General features: G+C 45.8%; 3 protein-coding genes across 4 annotated transcripts; 2 read left to right on the top strand and 1 right to left on the bottom strand.

Moving 5' to 3' along the window:
- Positions 1 to 181: 181 nt before the first annotated feature.
- On the bottom strand, positions 182 to 6,918 carry LOC129599287 (very long-chain specific acyl-CoA dehydrogenase, mitochondrial-like). The gene is given in 14 exon segments (XM_055497498.1): positions 182 to 519; positions 931 to 1,079; positions 1,874 to 2,285; positions 3,030 to 3,282; positions 3,739 to 3,956; positions 4,019 to 4,053; positions 4,421 to 4,499; positions 4,575 to 4,690; positions 4,761 to 4,799; positions 5,075 to 5,155; positions 5,158 to 5,338; positions 6,056 to 6,109; positions 6,387 to 6,552; positions 6,624 to 6,918. Coding segments are annotated over 14 exon segments (2,007 nt in total). The 5' UTR covers positions 6,710 to 6,918; the 3' UTR covers positions 182 to 381.
- A 3,171-nt stretch (positions 6,919 to 10,089) lies between these two features.
- On the top strand, positions 10,090 to 17,194 carry LOC129599291 (uncharacterized). Of its 2 annotated transcripts, none has more exons than XR_008691897.1 (4): positions 10,090 to 10,385; positions 10,542 to 12,014; positions 14,425 to 16,257; positions 16,434 to 17,194. XR_008691897.1 is itself a non-coding variant. In XM_055497503.1 (4 exons), the coding sequence occupies exons 2-3, from the start codon at positions 11,615 to 11,617 to the stop codon at positions 15,492 to 15,494; spliced, it is 1,470 nt and encodes a 489-aa protein (XP_055353478.1). In that variant the 5' UTR covers positions 10,090 to 10,385; positions 10,542 to 11,614; the 3' UTR covers positions 15,495 to 15,511; positions 16,434 to 17,194. The 2 variants fall into 2 exon arrangements, 1 of the variants encoding a protein (XP_055353478.1); XM_055497503.1 differs by having other exon boundaries at positions 14,425 to 15,511.
- A 730-nt stretch (positions 17,195 to 17,924) lies between these two features.
- On the top strand, positions 17,925 to 18,836 carry LOC129599336 (uncharacterized). Its single transcript, XM_055497547.1, has 2 exons — positions 17,925 to 18,136; positions 18,389 to 18,836. Exons 1-2 carry the CDS (start codon positions 18,043 to 18,045, stop codon positions 18,688 to 18,690), a joined length of 396 nt encoding a protein of 131 aa, XP_055353522.1. The 5' UTR covers positions 17,925 to 18,042; the 3' UTR covers positions 18,691 to 18,836.
- The last annotated feature ends 562 nt before the right edge of the window (positions 18,837 to 19,398 follow it).

The raw sequence follows: 19,398 nt of genomic DNA, 5'->3' as shown, positions 1-19,398 counted from the left end.
TACGGGATAAAACTGAAAAAATTACGCATGTGACGGCATGTCTAACGAAATAAATTGATAATAAACGGAAATTAAGTTTTCCAAATAAAAATTAAATTGATTAATTTTCCAAATAAATGGATGATTAAAAAAAATTATGTACTGGGATAAAAAACCAGTCTGGTGGAAAAAAATAAAAAGATTTTGTTGAATGTTTTATTGCTGGAGACATATGTTCAGAGAAATGTGATTAAAACGACAAATCCGACAAACCAATCTCTTGTGCACAGACAACAAAATAAATTACTCTGTTTGAAATTAAACCGAAAAAAATACTACAATACACAATTCGGCCTGTCTACGAGACAAAATTCCACGGTAGAATCTTTTTCCCATATAAATTTAGAATCCGAGCGGATGCTCCTGCACCACGCCGCCGGCGTCGCACATCTGGCGGGCCAACTCGGCCATACTCTTGAAGTTGGCCACATCGCGGGGATTGCGTGTTAAGGCCAAATTATTCTTGACGCGCTGTGACGCCTATATGGAAGCATAATTACACCGCAATTAGCGCCATTTTTACCGCAATGTATCGATTAAAATATTATTGATTGATTCCCTGAATAGACGGTGAAGGAGGTAGGGTTGAAATTCATGAGGTTCAAACCCAGTTTTGAAAGGAAATGAAATGAAACGTGAAATGAAAAGAAATGAAATGAAACGTGAAATAAAATTATTTAAAAAAATTGATTATTTTAGTAATATTAATTATCACACTTTAATAACTTTTTCTGCTGTATCAAATATTTGTTTCCAAAATATCATTAGCAAATCAAGATATGGTTATCGCCACTCCCAAAAACGGTTCGAGATTACAAAATGTCTATACTTTATGCTCAACCGCAAAACCAATAAGTAATCATGATTTCAACCCTAGAAGGAGGGACGTACCTCGTGGCAGAAGGTCTTGACCAGCTTCGTCTCGAACTCGGCGCTGGAGGCCTTGTCGTTGATGCTCTTGGTGACGCGCGATAGCACCACGGTCATCGCGTAAATATCCATAGCTGCCTCGGCGACGCGCTTCAGCAAAAACTGCTCATCTACTCAAACAAATAATCCCAATCAGCATGTAAAACAACACAACGCTCAAAAACGGATAAATTAATACAACAAAATTATCCCACAAAAATATCTTCAAATGTATCTGCTATAAATTATATTAATCGAAATCGCAAATTAAACTATTCTTCTTTTAATGTAGTACAACTGAACTATGTCAACTGTAATGCCGGAATTATCACGCAAAACTCCATTAGATAATTCTGCTTTAAACGACACCAATTAAGATTTGATTAAAATAAAATCACCGTCATCTTACTGTATTAAAACCCAATTAAAACAATTGCAACCGATTTACCATGCAAATAATCCATCAAATAAATCTGTCATAAAAGTTAGATAAAACAAATTTTATTAAAACGAATCAGCAAACAAAACCGCCCTCAAACGCAGGCTGTGAAATTCATTCCATTACAAAATGCAACTGACACTGAATTTAAATCTTGCAAAAATATTCCTCGAGAAAATCCACTGCAAAATGGGTTAAATAAAACTTCCAAAAACAAATCCCGCACAAGACGGGAACTGCATCTCGAAAAGTTACTGAAGTTTTAATTTACAAGAAAACGAATACTGGTTTTAAAATTTAAACCTAATGCTCTTTCATATGTCTGTCAGAATGATGATTAAATTATTCCCTAAAATAAATCAATAAAAAATTCAGATTACCTTTCAATTGTACGCGTACAAATTTTTTAGTGCTGTTATTATTTTTCATGAATAAAATGACTTTTAACTGTAAATAAAAAGGTAAAAAACTGATTGTGCGACTCACCGACAATGCCCTGTCGATATTTGGCCAGCAGCGCCTCCACGGTCTCCCCGAAATTCCCGATACAGGCCCCAGCTAAATCAGCGCTCTCCTTGACCGGCGCGGCCACCAACTCGCTGAAGGAGGGCCCGCCCATCCGCACCCCGATGCTGCGCAGACCCCGCGTCATGCCCTCGTTGAAGACCAGGCCGATGTTGCCCAGGGGGTTCTTCATCGCTTTCTGCAGCTCGCGCAGATGCCCGCCGGCGTACTGCATGCCCGTCAGGGCCACGAACAGCCGCAGGATGTCGTTGGTGCCCTCGAAGATGCGGAAGATGCGCAGATCCCGCAGAATCCGCTCCAGACCCGTCTCCTTCATGAAGCCCATGCCGCCGAACAGCTGGATGGCCTCGTCCGTGGTGAACCATGCCGATTCCTGTAGATGATGGCAGTGGATGTCAAGAAAAACTGCCACAATACCCACGGCAGTGCAACACCGTTAGTCATTTTAAAAACTGGTAAAAAACATCCAATAAATTCGGGAAAAGAAGTATGCCAAAAATCACAAAAATTCATACGGCTATTTTACGGATGAGAGAAAATACCGTATACAAAATACCAAAAATACCATTAATAAGGTTAACGTCGGCTGATAAAAACCCGCGTCAGTTAATGAAATTATTATTAAAATAATATGTTGAAGAATGTTGAAGATAAAATTATGATCCTTATTCAAACAGTTGGCACATCCTGCGAAATATTATTAAAATGAATATTAAAAAAACTTTAGTACTATTCAATCATCATTTTGAAAATAAATGTTCAAATTAAGGTTATCAATTTATTTTGAAAGTAATTATTACAACAGACGAGAATCACTGACAGTCTGACATAAATCAAGACAAATATTCAGATTACGGCTATGAATTTATACTGAAATCATTCTTAAAATCAGCGAGAATCTCAGACATAAAAAAATAAATATTCAAATCATGGCTAAGAAATAGATAAAAAAACGGCGAAAGCTCACTAATATAAATCCCAATAAATATCCGTATTATGGTTTTTAATTAGCTATGGAAATATTGGATGAAATCAGCGACAATCACTGACGTGATGGAACGAATAAATCGCTTGGTGGAAATGCTACAATGACGAGTTATCGCAGCGAGACACTTACGGAGCCCCAGACTTTGCTGATGGCGGCCTCCAGCTGGTAGTCCTGGAAGCCCAGGTCCATGATGCCGCTGACGTGGTAGGCCATGGACTCGGTGGTGTAGTGCGCGATGGCCATGCGCGCCAGCTTCTCCTGGATGGCGCCGTAGCTGTTGATCAGGTGGCCGAACTGCGAGCGCGTGTTGGCCTGCGCCACCGACTGCGCGATCACCGTCCGCATCGTCCCGGCCATCGCCGCCGCCATCCCGAAACGACCACTTAACAACCATGCTCATGCTCAGCAAAATAAGGCATTCAAAATTTTTAATTCTTTACCAATTTTTTTAACAATTATTTCCAATTTTCTATAAATTTTGCAGTCATAAAGCTAAATGAATAATTTAAAGTTTCTTCAAAAACATTATTTTTAAAATTAAAATCTGATTTTCAATATATACTTCCACAAAGAAATCAGGGGAGAACCGTAAAAATTCAGCAGAAATTAAACAAAAAATTCACAAATCCTGATTTTTAAGAAAAAAACAATTTCCAATATTAAAACTTTACTCGCGTCACCTCCACAAAAACGAGACAACGAAAACCCGAATGCAGAAATAATTTCAAAACAAAATAAGCGCACAATTATTCCATCAGAAACACGAAATACTGAGTGCATTTTCCAGCAGTTTTGTTAAGCATTCAAATGGAATACGAAAAACAACTACATTGCTTACTTGTTGAGAATGGCCATGGCCACTTTGAAGCCGTTGCCGACGCCGCCCAGGACGTTCTCGACGGGCACCTTGACGTCGTCGAAGTAGACCTCGGCGGTGTTGGAGGCCTTAATGCCCATCTTCTTCTCCGGCTTCCCGCTCTTCACGCCCATCTTCCGCTCCACGATGAACGCCGTCGGCTTCTCCCGCACATTCCCCTCCGCATCCGTCACATCCGTCTGCACAGGGACGCCAAAAACATCACTAATAACCACTATCTATCGTGCAAAATAACCATTACCTGAGCAAACACCGTAAACACCTCGGCAATACCTCCTGCGAAAACGACGGAATATTTCAGAGAAATTTCCCTTTTCACATCTAGTAACACTGATACAGGAGCCGCGTGTATTTCTCAAAATAAGCAGACCCCTTTAAGAACACTGGCGCACAAAAAACTGCCAATAAAAAATACCCATGATCAACGAAAATTGTACAAAAATTAATTTCACTCAGCATTTTATTTCGCGGTTATTTTAATCATGCTGCAAAGCTTCGTTCAAAACAGCATTCAGTTAATGTTTATATCGCCTGGTCTCCCAGTGCAAAAATTAAAAACAATCCCAGTGCAGAATAAAAATAATTGAAAAATTAAAAAAGAATGGAAAATTCATTATTTAAATTTATTTTACGAAGATTTTACCGTTGGATATCCAGATTTTCTGTCCGTTGAGGATATAGTGTTTTCCGTCAGGGCTGAGCGTGGCTTTTGTGCGTATGTTCTACAACACAACCAACAATTCAACATCGCCATCCGTTCAGTAATTATCTGGGGATTTTGGAAGAGCAACTGTTACCGCCGCGTCACTGCCGTGGCCGGGTTCGGTTAATGCGAATGCCGCGAACTGCTCACCAGCGGCCAACTTCGGTAAATACTTCTTCTTCTGCTCATCCGTTCCAGCAATCAAAATACCTAAGAAAACTCCACCTGTCAGGCGCTGCAGCTTACATTTACAGAATTCTATAATCTATTGGTAGCGTACCTTTAAACCCGATCGACTGATGCGATCCCAGGAAGATCCCTACAAACGAACCAAACTGTCAACCTGTATGCTAGAAACGTAATGACATCAATTAGTGCTATTTTCATTTCATAATTATTATGATTTATTAATCATTACCAATGGCTGTTCATGATTTTTCATAACAACTATTTGCCTACTAATTAGGCTGTCTTCAAAAGCAACCTAATCAAATGTCACAGGTAACCTCAGAATTATTTTACTAAATAAATGCAATAGCCTTTTATGCACATTGCAGACCAACGGACAAATCAAGGGGAAAAAAGGCGGCTTACCGATGGCCAGATCGTGGGCGCCGATGATCTCGCCGAGACGCGCGTACATGGTGTTGTTGGCGCCCAGACCGCCGTACTCGGGGGTACCTGCAGGCCGAAGGCGCCCAGCTGCGCCAGCTGCTTGGTGACATTATCCGGCACCTGCTCCTTGGCGTCGTACTCCGCGGATTTGACTGTGTCGGCAAAGAATTTTTGCGTCGGCTCCACAAAGGAGCGCAGGGTCTCCCGGGCGTCCTCCTCCAGCACGTCGGGGAAGGGGAACATCTGGCACGCCACAACAACACAAGCATTACCGTAAAATCTATCCAATCAGAATCATGCAATACATTCAATCAAATTAGGGAAATCAAATAAAATTTATCAATTAACACCGTCATACAAATATCCAACAATTTCTAACCACCGATTTTAGGCAGAACACACTAACAGCGCAAATGTTTCATTAGAAAGTATGAAACTGTACATATTCATACCGTACCAATACCGCACAGACGGTATGCATTATCTAACTAACGGAAAGACTGGATGAGATACAAATAATTTTTAAAAAAAACAACAGAAAATAAAATAAATAAACTGTTTTAGCAAAAAAATGATGAAAAATCCCCAATATTTTCTGGCGTAAAATAAAAATGGGAAACGTGTATCTGAAGATGAAATGATGAAAAGAGAATAAAATCTGTGATCAGACTGTGCTGAATCGCGACAGGAGCGCGGTTCCAACGGCGAAACACGCACAACTGTCGCTCGGTCCACATGGCCACCGATTTCAGGACCCCTGCACACCTCATCATCTCCAGATTTTTAGCAAAATATTCGTAATAAATAAATACTCAAATTATCAGGAAATAACGCGCAAACAGCAACACTATCCAGCACAAAAGTACAACATTTTTCCGAAATAATCATGTAGGTAAAAATAGAAAATATGCGTTATTTATGACGGATATTTGGTGAATATTGCAAAATCAGCACGCTTACCTGCTCAGTCACAGCGCGGCCACGGAATAAATTGGCCACGAAGGATTTCGATTCCTGAAAGCGTCAGAATGTATCACATTCTGCTCATCAGCTGATAAGTAACCGTTTTAGCGCATGCCGTACTAAAAACAGCCTGCAATAATTCTCAGAACACGAGACTGGTGATACTCGTGCCAGCAGTTGAACAGATGCAAACGCAAATAATCATGTCCCTTGTTCACTGTACCAGCAATACCCGACATCCTCACCACTTTTATAGGGTATGCGCCGTATTTACATAAAAGTGTTGCTAAAATCAGGTTTACTGCTTTCTCAGTCTTTCCGTTTGTACCTGGGCCTTCTTTTCCATCCGCGCACGTTGATCCCGCGGTGCGCGGGTGGTCTTGGCCTTGGCCTCATCGGGTTTGCGTTCCGGGGAGGGACGCGGACTGGATGCAGGCGAGGGTTTCTCGCGATGCTCCTCGGGTTTCTCCTTCAGCTGGGGCGCCGCGGCCTTGCTGTGCAACGATTCCCCACAAAATTATTCAATGCCCAAAATATTTTCCAGCAGAGGAACGGCGCGATATACCTGGTGGCGGTAGTGGAGGCTGCACGGCGCTGCAGTAGCGACAACGTGCTGGGATTGCGGACCAATTTGACAGCGTGCTGCATCATGTCAGGACGATAGGCATGCAACAAAACTATGCAATTTCTCAGAGGAATGAAGGGAGTAGTACAACGGCACAAGCCACAAAATGTGGGGATGCTGGGACAGGAGAAAGGATAGAACAGGGTATATCGAGAAGAGTATTCCGTGTGCGTCAAAATGAACTCCAGCAGATGCACATGCGCACACGCGTGTGGAATTTTTCAACGGAGGCGCAAAAAATCATAAAAGGCGAACGGCTCAGCTGGAACTTTGAACTGTGGGACCTGATTCGGGCCAAAGTCCAAAGTATCAAGAGAACTGTCGAGCGAAATGGCAGGCCGGGCGGTACAGCGGACCGAACTGTAAGCCGATCGTTATTCGCATTTTCCGCTCGCTACTGAACGCGTACAAGTAGAATTGCACAAAGTCGCCGCCCGCAGAGCGGAATTCGCCGCCAGGAAGTTACAAGTTACAACGGGCACCTCGAGAAACAAAACGTAAAAATAATGGCACCTCAAATCAAATTGATTGATTTATTTTTTTTTATTGAAGGACAGAAGTACTTTGTTTTTAGATAGCTGATAATCTCTACTCGTATAGTCGATCGGCTTGTAAGCCTATCTCCTACCTGCGCTGCATCTGCTTCCGGTTGATTTTTGTGTAGTTTTTGTGTAGTTGTATTGTACTTACTGTACGTACTAACGAGTAACCATAAGTATACAAACTTGCTTATCGTTAGCGGAAGTGGCCCGGTACATGAACCAATCATGTTCCTGCACGAAAACTTTGTCGCGCACTCTCAAACACTTTTCTGCATTGTTTTATGGCATTTATAATGATTAATATACATATGTTATGTAGCCAAATGATTTGTATACTGGTATAGATACACTGACGTACGCAAAAGTATTGTAACGTTTATACGGCGCAACATGCGGTTGGGAAGTTAAAACTGTTGTAAGAAACTTCCAGAAAGCTTAAACGCATATCCGGTCTTTAAAATGTCTTTATTTTATTCGGGTCTTTCATTTTAAAAACATGCAGTTAATCAAACTCTGGTTGGTTCGTACGTGCAAGAACACATTAATTTTCTATGCACCTTAATCACGCAAAATCTGAATGTACCAAGTCCTGACGCAGATGTAAGTACCATGTACTATACATGCCTGAATATAGTATATTTGACTTTATGCGTTACAAAGATTTTAGAATTTTGTTATATAATACAATTGTATTATATAACAAAATTAACCATTATTCATTAATGGTTAACCATTATTCTCCGTTTCGCATCCCACCGGATGTTACGCGCAACGTCAACGATTTTTACGTCAGTGTATACAAATCATTCGGCTACAGAATTCCATATACTCGTACAATGCAAAAAAAGTGTTTGGGGTGCGCAAAAGCGACTATGCTGAAGATAATTAAGTGGACCAGGACGGGCAGGACATCACCTAGCTGCCCAAGTACGCATCCTGAGATTCCTGACCGCATTAATACTGTTCGTTCGATCTGACTACAGTACTTTCGTGGTCAAGTTTCCATGCGCAGAAATTTCCACCGGTATTCTGCAATTTTGGCCCTTGTTTCCAATCATGTACCCAAATGTGCAACCAAAACTTTTACATGGTATTTGTTTATGGCTGTGGACCAGTGGCTACTGTTCCAAATGCAATTGCAATCGTTAATTAAACTGATTATGCACGAAAATTTTGTTTCTGATAGGCGTACACCTAACATACGGATATCAATTAATATTAATTATTAATACCGTATATTGTAATACAACATGTGCATGTAGTAGCTTGAACGATACTCGTATTTATTCTGAAGCAAGCACAGAAGCTGTTTGTTAACCATGATTTAGCGAACACACTTTACAGTAATTTTGGCTCGCTTAATTGGATAATCAGAACAATTTTGACTCGTCATACACCGCTACAATAAAGTTAATGACAGAGCATTCCGCTGAATAAACATGCTTATCTGCAGATACCAAGGCTACCAAGCAGACTTGGACCAATGCATCAAAATACGCCGGCTCGAATCCTGTATCGTGCACAAGATACGTATATTCTTTGTCTTATATGAGAATGCACTTGACAAAATAACGACACCGAAAATATATTAATCAGATAAAAAATGTATAAACCAACCATATCGACTCACGTGGGTTTTATGAACTTTTATCCATTGGAAACTCGAATGTTCTGTCAGGATCGCTACAGCGTCTGACTGACATATCTTTTTGTGGAATTTCATAAGGTCAATCAAACGTTATAAACAATTGTTAGGTTTCCGTTTTGGCGAGTTTCAACCTTGCAGGCTGTTGGGAATGAAAGTAGCAGGTCCGCTCGCAGCCACTGGGGCCGTCCAAATGGTTTGCGGCCTTTCGGTCTTCGTGGCCGACATTGCTTGCGAGTTTCTGAGCGGCGCCTTCCCGTTTCTTTACTGAATCCCATATGCACGTCTCACTAACGCGCGACGGTTTTTTTCTAGACATGGTGACCTTTAACGGAACATCGCTGACGTTGACGCTTTTCGGCGGCCTGTTCAGCGGCATCTTCTACATGATTGCCGGCACCTTAGGAATCTTTGCCTGCTGTGTACACTCCCGGAAGGTCAATTTCCACGCATTCCGACCGCAGCGGCTTTTATTATGTCCGTTTTCTCCATCTTTAACTCGGCTGCGCATACTATCTGGCTGAGCATCCTGATTGCCGATGTTCTACCCTCGGCACGAGATGTTGTGGGCTCGCAACTGGTTTTCTTCTTCGTCATGTTCGTAGCCAGTATCGTCATGTCGGTCTGCGGCGCGCGGACGGTGAAAGCTTCACACGGGCACACGGTGCCGTATGTGCAGCATGTGGACCGGAGCCACAACGCTGCCATCTTCCATTCAACAGTAAAACTCCGCAAAGTATTGTCTATACGAGCGACAACTGTATTACGTACATATAACGGTTGTCGTGTGTGGTCCTTGTTCGGATAACTTCGAGGCTTTGCTCTTTTTTTTTAGTTGATATGATCATATAATATATGTTTTTGCATCGAAATCTGTGCCGAACAAAGGAAACGTTCTGTCTGTTGTCTGATTAAAACGAGCATCGTATGGTAACACAGCGAACAAGTCTCACCATGGTCAGAAGTGTCACAACTTCACTGTTTCCTTGCGGTAGTGTTACACGTTCAAACGATGAGAAAAGAAAATATGACTCACCTTCTACTTGGTAGTGCATCGTTATTCATTATCGCTTATTTTCTACTGATAACAGCAATCCCGGAAATAATAGCCGGTATCGGTTTCCAGCAACGGAAGCTAGCTAGGAAGGACCCACGATTATAAACGCTTTGACATAACGTCTCGACCGTGATAAGGCTCTGTAGCAATCACATGCAGTGCCGCCGGTGAATCGTCCGTCAATCAGTGCTTAGCCTTTTCCGAATAACTACAATCGTATCAGTCGGTAATCATTTGTATTTCACAAGGACTTATTTAATAACAAACGCCGAATCCATCAGCATACGTTGTTAGTTACTCGTACCTTGCAGTCAGTTGCATTAAGCAGGCTTACCAAACCGGTGATTAAGAAGGCCTCTTGAAAATGAATCCCGCAGCGGCTAACGCCACTCCCATGATCGCCATCGGCATCATTCAGCTTCTTTCTGGTATTGCCATCTTCCTTACTGATGTTTTATGTAAGTACCTAATTATTTATTAGAAAAAAACGGTTTTCAACGGAATTCTAATGTCGCAATCAACTTGATGATTTTTTGCGCTAATATATTATGGGTTCCCCTCTACTTACTATTACTTCGTATAAGGTATGTGTTTTTAATGGTCTGAATTCGTAGCGCTGTCGCTGTACGGATTCTCGGGACGGTCTACACCGGCATCGTCCTGGGCATCTTCTACATCATCACCGGCTCCATCGGCGCAGCCGCCGGGTCCAGCGCCCGCAACCCCGCCGGATCAGGGCGGTGTTTGGCCATCGCTTCACTGGTGATGAGCATTCTGTCCATCCTGAACGCCTTCAGCCTGATCATCTGGTGCAGCTTTTTCCTCAGCACCGTTTGGTATCCCGGCTACTATTACTTTTCGTTATCCGCTACTACGGACCCAGTGTGGTGGGCGCCCAGCTAGCCTTCTTCGTCATCGTCTTCATCGCCAGCATCGTCATGTGTCTTCAGCACGCGCGCCATGAACGCCATGCGCAGCAGCATGATGACGACGGTGACACACGTGACGCATGTGGTGCAGCAACCGGGAATGGTGTATAATACCGCGCAGTATCCCGGTCAGCAGTTCGTCTATCCGCCACAGCAGCCGTATGCGCCGCAACAGCCGTACGGACAGCCGCCCGCCGGTGCCTATGCGTATCCGGGACAGCAGTCCTACGCGCCTCCGGCTCCGCTGAAAGTTTAAGCGATTACCGTGATTGATGCTCCATTGTTGCGTGGTTATGATATCGATTAGCACGACGGAAGTGTCACTGATAACTTATGAGTAATAACCCCAGCTCCAATAACATAGAAAATTTACACGTCCTGTATAAAGTGGCACAACGTCGTATATGCAGTTTGTATGTGTGTACGATTCTTGCCTATTACGATGCTTTATTCTTAATCATCGAATGTTGAATAATTTATATTTGACGTATTTCAGACGTGCATCTGATCATAACGCTGAACGACTGTATAAATGAAAGTTAAGTTTTACTTAGCTAATGTTAAATTGGCGCAGTTTACGTATCCTGTGCAGTTGTTTCCCTGTTCATCTCGGCACCGGCAGCATGGTGCCGTGTGCTTTTTGCCGTTCGTGCGTTACAGCTCACTGACATTTGCATTGGTGGTTTTTGCTGCGTTCATACTGTTACGTTTTGAATTAGTTCTCCGTTGAATAACGGTGTTCACAACAATCTCTTATCATGCCACCGAAGAAGAAGCCCAACAGTAACCTCAGCCCGAAGAAAAAGCGTTCAGGGGGAGGCACCAGAGGAGGCCGGGCTCCACGAACTAACACGCGTCCCAGTCGAAAACGCAATCGATCCCCGTCCCCCGCTCCCACAATCAGGTCGCAAGTGGTGGTAGTTGATCCACCTCCGCTTGATTTACAGACCCTGATCGCACGCCAACATCAACAGCACCAGCAACAAATCCAGCAGCTCCTGGACATTGCCACACCGCTGGCAACCAGGGAGCTGGGAGTTCCCCGGCCAATTTCTCCAGCGACTGCATCTGTCATCCAGATTGAGTCGCATCCGGATGGAAAGAGGGATGTGCATCAGAGGGGTGAAAGCATTAAACGCTCGCACCGCCGACGTAGAGGTAAGAGCAGCAGTTCAAGGAGCCGCTCGTCGTCTCGCAGCCGCTCCCCCGCCCGCCCGCCGATTTTCGACCGCCTCGGTCCGCATCCCGGCGGAAAGCAACACAGCGGTAACCGTGCATCATCGTCTATGCGTAACGCTCTGCTCAATCGGGCCAAGCACCTGCCCGCCGTTCCCAGCAGGGTTCGCCGACGACTAGCGGACCCATCTCGGTACGTCGACTTCGATGGCTTGCTACCAAAAAACCGCGTGGAAAAACCAAAGCATGGAGGCTCTAAGCTGGTGATGTCGAGAGGACAAGTGGTGCTAAAGCCAAACGAGGTGCGTGTGGTTGTTGACTCTTTCACCTCTTGGATCCGCGCGTTCTCCGTATTCCTGGCATACCGCGTCACAATTCTGCCGGAGCTGGCCACCGCCCTGGCTAAATACCAGGATCTAATTGCGGCATACGTCGACCGGGGGGTCCCGACCGCCCATTGGCTCGAGTATGACCGGCAGTTCAGATCGCTCATGACCAGCCATCCTCAAGAAGTCGATATGTGGGCACGGCAGCACGACGACACGTACGCCGATTATATTCAAAACGCAGTCCCCGAGGAGGCCGCCAGCGACAGCGCTAACGAAAGCCGAATTAAGAAGACGGCTGCAGCGACGGACAAATGCCGAAACTGCGGGGAACTAGGGCATTATATCGCCCAGTGCAAGCAACCACGCCGCGGCCAAGCCGGATATGTTCCGCCCTTTCGACCTGCCCCGGCAGCGGGGGGCGAAGTCTGCCGCAATCACAACTACGGCCACTGCAGTGAACCGTGCAGGTACCGTCGCCTTCACGCCTGTGAACACTGCCGGGACAAAGACCACAAAGCTCCACAGTGCAAAAGCGGGTCTCGCTGAGCCGCCGAGAGTGCCTGCAAGCGCTCAGACGCCTTTGCGTGCTGACGCTTTTGCAAGACTGCTCGCGGATCACCCGGACAAATATTTACGAGAATTCATCGCCAATACCCTGCGTGTCGGAGCAGACATCCGATATACAGGGCCGCAGCGAAGCCGCTACACGAGAAACTCAGCCTCCGCACGAATACATCACGCCGTGCTGGTCAGAAGCATCCAAAAAGAAATCTCTCTCGGTCACACTGCTGGCCCTTTTCCGATCCCGCCTCTACCTCATTTTGTTGTGAACGCGCTAGGCTGCCGTCCTAAGAAAGACGGCGGACACCGGACCATCATGGACCTTTCCCAACCATTCGGGGACAGCGTCAACGAACACATTGACGGAGACGCCATGCCCCTGCAGTACTGTTCAATAGATGACGCCGTCAGGCTGGTTGTGACTGCAGGAAAAGGCGCTGTGATGGCCAAAATGGATATCAAGTCCGCATTTCGCCTCATTCCTGTCAGGCCTGCCGACTGGAATCTGTTGGGTTACACCGTTAACGGTGAGTACTTTTACGACATTGTACTACCGTTCGGCTGCCGTTCGTCCCCTTATATTTTCGAATTTTTTTTCTACTGCCATACACTGGTGTGTGGAGAAGAAAGCCAGCCTTGCTACGCTACTACATTATGTGGATGATTTTTTCTTTGTTGGCAAACCGCGAACGACCGAGTGCGAGTGTCTCATGCAGTCTATGCAAGTAGTGTGCAGCAAGCTTGGGGTGCCGCTGGCTTTGGATAAAACAGAAGGCCCCGCAACTCGCCTGACATTCCTTGGCATTGAGCTCGACTCAGTAGCTCAGACACTAAGCCTGCCCGCAAGAAAGCACTACGAAATCACCGAAGCCCTTAGTACCTGGAGCGGAAGAACTTCCTGTACCACAACCGAACTCCAGAGCCTGATTGGTACCCTTTCGTTCGCCTCAAAGTGTGTACCCTGCAGTCGCCTGTTTACCAGGCGCATGATCATGATGCTTTCCACCTTCCATGGACGCTCCACCGTTACACTCGGTGACGAATTTCACCGTGACCTGGAATGGTGGAAAACGTTCTTGCCTCAATGGAATGGCACAGCCTCCTTCTTGGAGCCCGACTGGACAACTTCCGACGTCCTGCATTTTTATACCGATGCATCCGCCACGCTGGGTCTGGGAGCCTTCTTCCACAACGAATGGTTCCAACTTAGGTGGCCACAGTGGATCCTGCAGCGCCCGCCATCAATCGAATACTTGGAGATGGTTCCCATTCTCCTTGCGGTCATTGTTTGGGGGCCGAAATTGCGGCGTCGGAAAATCGTTTTCCATACAGACAACGCCGGCGCTGTGGAGGCATGGGCACACTTGCGCTCCAGCAGCCCGGGCGTTCTTGATCTTATGCGGCGTCTGACACGAGCGGCGGCCGACAATAATATGACATTAACCCTGAAACATGTTCGCGGAGTCGATAACGGCATTGCTGACGCTCTATCTCGCTTTCAGACGGAGCGTTTTCGGAAGCTAGCCGTCCAGGCCTCGCAGCGGCCGACACCATGTCCGGATATCTTTGGGAACCTGCAGGAGACATACGACCAAACACCACTCTGCAGCGCCTCCTCGGTGCACACATCTCATCATCCTCCCGCACGACGTACGACTGTTCACTGAACCGCTTCCGAACGTTTTGCCTTGAGAATCGCCTAACGCCGCTTCCGGCAGCTCCGGCAACAGTGGCCGCCTTTGTCGCACATCTCTTCGAGGACAAGGCAGCATTTCGGACATGCAAAGTGTACTTGGCGGCAATACACAATTACCACCGAGAGGCAGGACTTCCTAACCCAGCAGCCGACGACCTGGTGATACGAGCGGTCAACGGATACAAGCGGCTCAATGGTCCGACACCTGACCGACGTCTACCAATAACTATGGACGTGATGCGATCGCTTAAAACCCGACTGGCAGAATATAAGAACACCGAAGAAGCCTTGATGTTGTGGAGCGCGTTTTGCATGGCATTCTTCGGGTTTATGCGCGTCAGCGAGATCGTCAGTAAGTCGCGGAACTCCTTCGATGCAGCTTCAACTCTGACGTTCGACGACGTGGAGTTGACGAGTGAGTGTGTGATAATCACACTAAAACGTACGAAGACCGACCAATGCGCAGCAGGCACAAAGATCGAGCTCACTGCCACTAACCGCTCAGTGTGCCCTGTGCGCGCCATCGGCATGTACCACCGTCAGCGGAGGCTGCAAGGCGAAAGTACGAAGCCTTTCTACCGCCACTCTGACGGTCGCTACCTCACGCGGGAGACAGTGGACCGATCCATGAAATCTCTCCTGGAAGGGCACCCCGATCGCTTGCGCTTCAGCACCCACAGTTTCCGCATTGGAGCGGCGACGGAAGCTGCCGCACAGGCAGTACCGAAGGATGAAATCAAGCGAGCCGGACGATGGAAAAGTGACTGCGTGGACCGATACATCCGGCCGGATGTGCTTACCAACCCGAACTTTTATCGGAGAAGAGTTTGTTTGGGGGCGAAGGGACCGGGCACAGGCGGAAGGTGCCGGCAGTGAGCAATCTGTACCACAAGGTAAGATACTCAGCTGTAATTGCGCACTTCCGGCCATGCCGGCACTCTTCAAACCTCAGTAACCGCACGGAAAGTCTGCGGTCGCCCAGCATACCGGGCCTCGGGATAGGAAATTCGCATACAATTTAACGTCGGTTTGTGGTTGTGACGTGTTATCGTGCGATACAGATCTGCACGCGGCAAGCACACGGCATTTCACGTCTTGTCAGTCCAACAAAAGTGCCATACACTATGAAATACCGCAAACACATCCATCACCTGTTCTTATTAATTTACCTTGAGATTAAAATCGAAAATCAGATAATGCAGGGAACTACGTAACTTGCCAGGCTGCAGCATGTTTGCTCTGATTTCGTGATTAACACTGCTCAAAAACGGATGCGATGTCTTTATACACCGGCGTCTCATATGAATTTAATGATAAGAAACACCATTTAACTTGCGTCTTTGCGCCTTCACTCGCATTCGGTTAAAAACAAGGTACCGCTAAAATAAGGCACTGAACAGCCCTGAATTAATATACTGAACTGAGTAGCCCTGATTTAATAATTATATACTTTTACGAAACCTGGTTTATCGCTTCCATCATCACATACACAAACTGACCTTTAATCGTTGTGAAGTACCGTAATAGTGGACGTAATCTTAACATGGAACCAGCGGCGCCAGTTTCCGGGAGTCTGTCCTTGTTCTTGGCATTTTTCAAATTCTCTGCGGTGTCGCCGTTTTTACACTGGAAATTCTACGTAAGACTTGTCGTAAAAGTACTCGTAGCGAGGGCTTTCCTGCACAAAAGCTTAGCTTTCTGTTTCAGTTACAGTATTTAATACTTTTTTATCGCTTTAGTAGCTGGTATGTGTGTGCGGCGTGGCTAGTGCAGTTAACAGTTCTAAAATGACCAATTGTGTTGCGGTGATTGCAGCGCTGGCGTTCTACCGTGTCCACTGGACCGAATGTGTCGGCATTGTCCTGGGCCTCATCTACGTCACAACCGGCACTGTGGCCATTGCCGCCAGCACCGTCTTCCACAACACCATCAGCGCTCGCTGCGCCCATGGTCTGGCACTGGTTTCCTTGGTCCTCAACATCGTGTCGACCTGCAGCTCTTTCAGCATGCTTGTCTGGTGTTCGGTGATTCTGAACAATCTACTGAATTCCCTATGGATTTTTGGTATGCCCACGAGGAGAGCTGGGAGCAGACTTATACGAAACAAGGGAGACTGGTTCATCCAGCTGTAGCGGGATTTTCCGGATGGCAGATAGCGTTTTTTCTCCTTATGACCATTGTCAGTTTCGCGTTGTCCGTGTGCATTTACCGTGTTCTGAAGGCTCAGCGCGCGACCAACACAACCCGGACGTCCCCTGAGTCGGGCGCGTTTTGGGCGGTGCCATTGCGGTAAAGATGCTGGAGAATCCATCAGCAAGTTAGCAGCGATTTCGCTTGGGTGTTGTTAAAGGAAATGCTGTTGCTGTTTCGGACACTATGGATATACGACGTAGTCACGTATACATTTAAATGTGAATTACGCCTGAATGCACCTTTTGCTATCCAGGCGACTTTTGCCCCATAAAGATTAAAAAATGTTTATGAACGAGTAATCGTATAATGCCAAAACTGATCAACTTAACTGGTCACCAATTTAAAGAGTTATTTCATCGCTATGTTGTGTTTCGATTGGTCAACTTCCCTCTGTTTAATTACAAGCACACGTCCAGAGAAACAATATAAAAAAACACATGGTTATCCAAACCGTTTTATCGCAATCAGGATCATTTGGTAACAGCCGACGATTCACGTAATACAAACGCCTGCGCTGGCAGAAACCACTTGGTGTTGTTTGATATTATTCGATAATTGCTTCGTTGGGGCAACCTGGTGGGGTTGATCTTTAGATGATAAATTAAAACTTTGCTCATGTCCGTTTTTAACATTTTCCACGTTCGAGCATTTTGCTAACTATCTTTCTACGCCATCGTCAGTTTGTTCTTCAACGGATATTGCATTTCCCGCTGAATGTTGCTGGTGATTCACTGGTCCGTGCCGGAAACTCCATAGTCAGTTTCAGTGACTAAGGTTCGGTCAAGAAATTACAACAAGATGACACTAGTCATCATTCAGGCTGTGTGCGCCGGAAATTGTGTTATACTTGCCATTCCAGTGGTTACCGTGTGTTTAACAACCGTTAAAAGCCATAAAACCGTTTGCAGAGAACGGTAGTAACGATGACGTTCTTCCGGTTAGCTGCGAGATAGGCACAGTACGTCGAAACTGAGGGAATGCTGTTTGTGGTTGGTGATTTGGCCGGAGATTTGCGAGGCGAAGCGGCAGCGCTATACAGTATAAAATCGTAATAGTGTTGTAACTGACAAATTAGAGTTGAGCTTTATGGCAGCGGGCCGTCGGGTCTTCGAATATCCGTGTTACCAGTTTCCCATTCAGTTTCTGTAATTCATTAGACGGTTCTCATTTTGCACGGAACAACTGGTACTTCGCCCCAATACCAGCCGGTTCGTAAGTTGGTATACGTAAAATGAATCCCTCTGCATCGAACGCCGAAGCTACCATCGCCCTGGCTATCATCCAGCTTCTGGGAGGCGTTATTATCTTTGTAGCCGATGCAATTCGTAAGTATCTCTGACCAACGTACGTATATAAAAGTGTGCTACACATACAGTACATAAAAGACTTTTGTACCGCTAATCTGAATAAATACAGTATTAGAAAAAGAACAAAAACATAAAAGTCAGTGCATTAAAGTTTTGTTCACTTTGTACTATTTCACAATCAACAGAAATTAGCCGCGAAATGTTTTGTGCAGTGCATGCGCGAGTATCTACTGTATAAGGTAGCGTAACGTCAAAATTACATTGTTGCAGCCTTAGCTGTACAGTATATTCCCCTGACAAATTTCGTCGGGATTATCCTGGGACTGTTCTACATCGTTAGCGGCGCCTTGGGCGTGGCGGCCGGCGCCAGCCAGTTAAAGCCGGTGCCCAGCACGGGTGCCCGTTGCTTAGCGGTCAGCTGCTTTGTGCTGAATATCGTATCGGTTCTCAGCTCCTTCTCCATGCTGGTGTGGTGCTCCGTTATTCTGAATAGCGATGCCAAACTATGGCTACCAAAACTGCCTGAACTCATTGGTCAGCGCTTCATAAAGGAATTTGTCGGCCCCAGTTGACAGCCACGCTGTGCATCTTGATCATCAGCATCGCTCTGTCGGTCTTCACCTTTCGCAGCATGACCGCTCTGCGCACGACGCGGCCCCACGGCGTGGACGGAACACAGGAGCTGCTGACGGTAGCAGCACGGTGAATCTCTCACTGATGCGGCTAACGTAATGTGCAGTGCAACGATGGAACCTACTCTAGTTCCTTAACACCGCATGTTATTCATGTTATGTTTTGCGGAGGACCAGGCATGACATAAACAAATCGGGGCTTATTTTTTTAATTATAATGTTGTATTTTAATTAATACCTCCAAGATTTAGTTTTACATCATGGCTTTCACCAACCATGTCAAACGCATGCAGAGATTGTGGCGTTGCGCGCCGAATTGCTTAATAGTTATATATTTCGCTCATCATCCGGGTGGGCTTGTAAAATGGAGATTAAATACCGTATTTAAAGTCCGGGGGTGATTAAGCGCTTTTACTTTCAATAAAATTTGCAGTCACAGGCGCCCATCTAAGCGCTATGATGCTTAACAAGTTTAATATAGGCGTAGGTGCAGGTGACTACTGCCCCGATTCACAGACACCTACAGGCGGCAGTTCGTACGGCTGTAGTCTCGAATAAGCGGCAAACTGCTGACCGGGATACTGTCCGGCCTTCCACACCATTTCCGGTTGCGGCAGCCCATAGGTCACGTGCGTCACCGTCGTCACC

This window comes from Paramacrobiotus metropolitanus, unplaced genomic scaffold, assembly GCF_019649055.1.
Source record: "Paramacrobiotus metropolitanus isolate TYO unplaced genomic scaffold, Prichtersi_v1.0 Parri_scaffold0000143, whole genome shotgun sequence".
In the NCBI taxonomy this organism is placed as follows: domain Eukaryota; kingdom Metazoa; phylum Tardigrada; class Eutardigrada; order Parachela; family Macrobiotidae; genus Paramacrobiotus; species Paramacrobiotus metropolitanus.
The sequence above is the reverse complement of the archived record's forward strand: the minus strand, read 5'-3'. Positions and strand labels throughout refer to the sequence as shown.

Coding starts and splice junctions, on each gene's coding strand:
- LOC129599336 (XM_055497547.1), top strand. CDS start 18,043: ATGAATCCCTCTGCATCGAACGCCGAAGCTACCATCGCCCTGGCTATC. Junction 18,137..18,388: donor CTTTGTAGCCGATGCAATTC/GTAAGTATCTCT, acceptor ACATTGTTGCAG/CCTTAGCTGTACAGTATATT.
- LOC129599291 (XM_055497503.1), top strand. CDS start 11,615: ATGCCACCGAAGAAGAAGCCCAACAGTAACCTCAGCCCGAAGAAAAAG. Junction 12,015..14,424: donor CTCGCACCGCCGACGTAGAG/GTAAGAGCAGCA, acceptor TCTCGCTTTCAG/ACGGAGCGTTTTCGGAAGCT.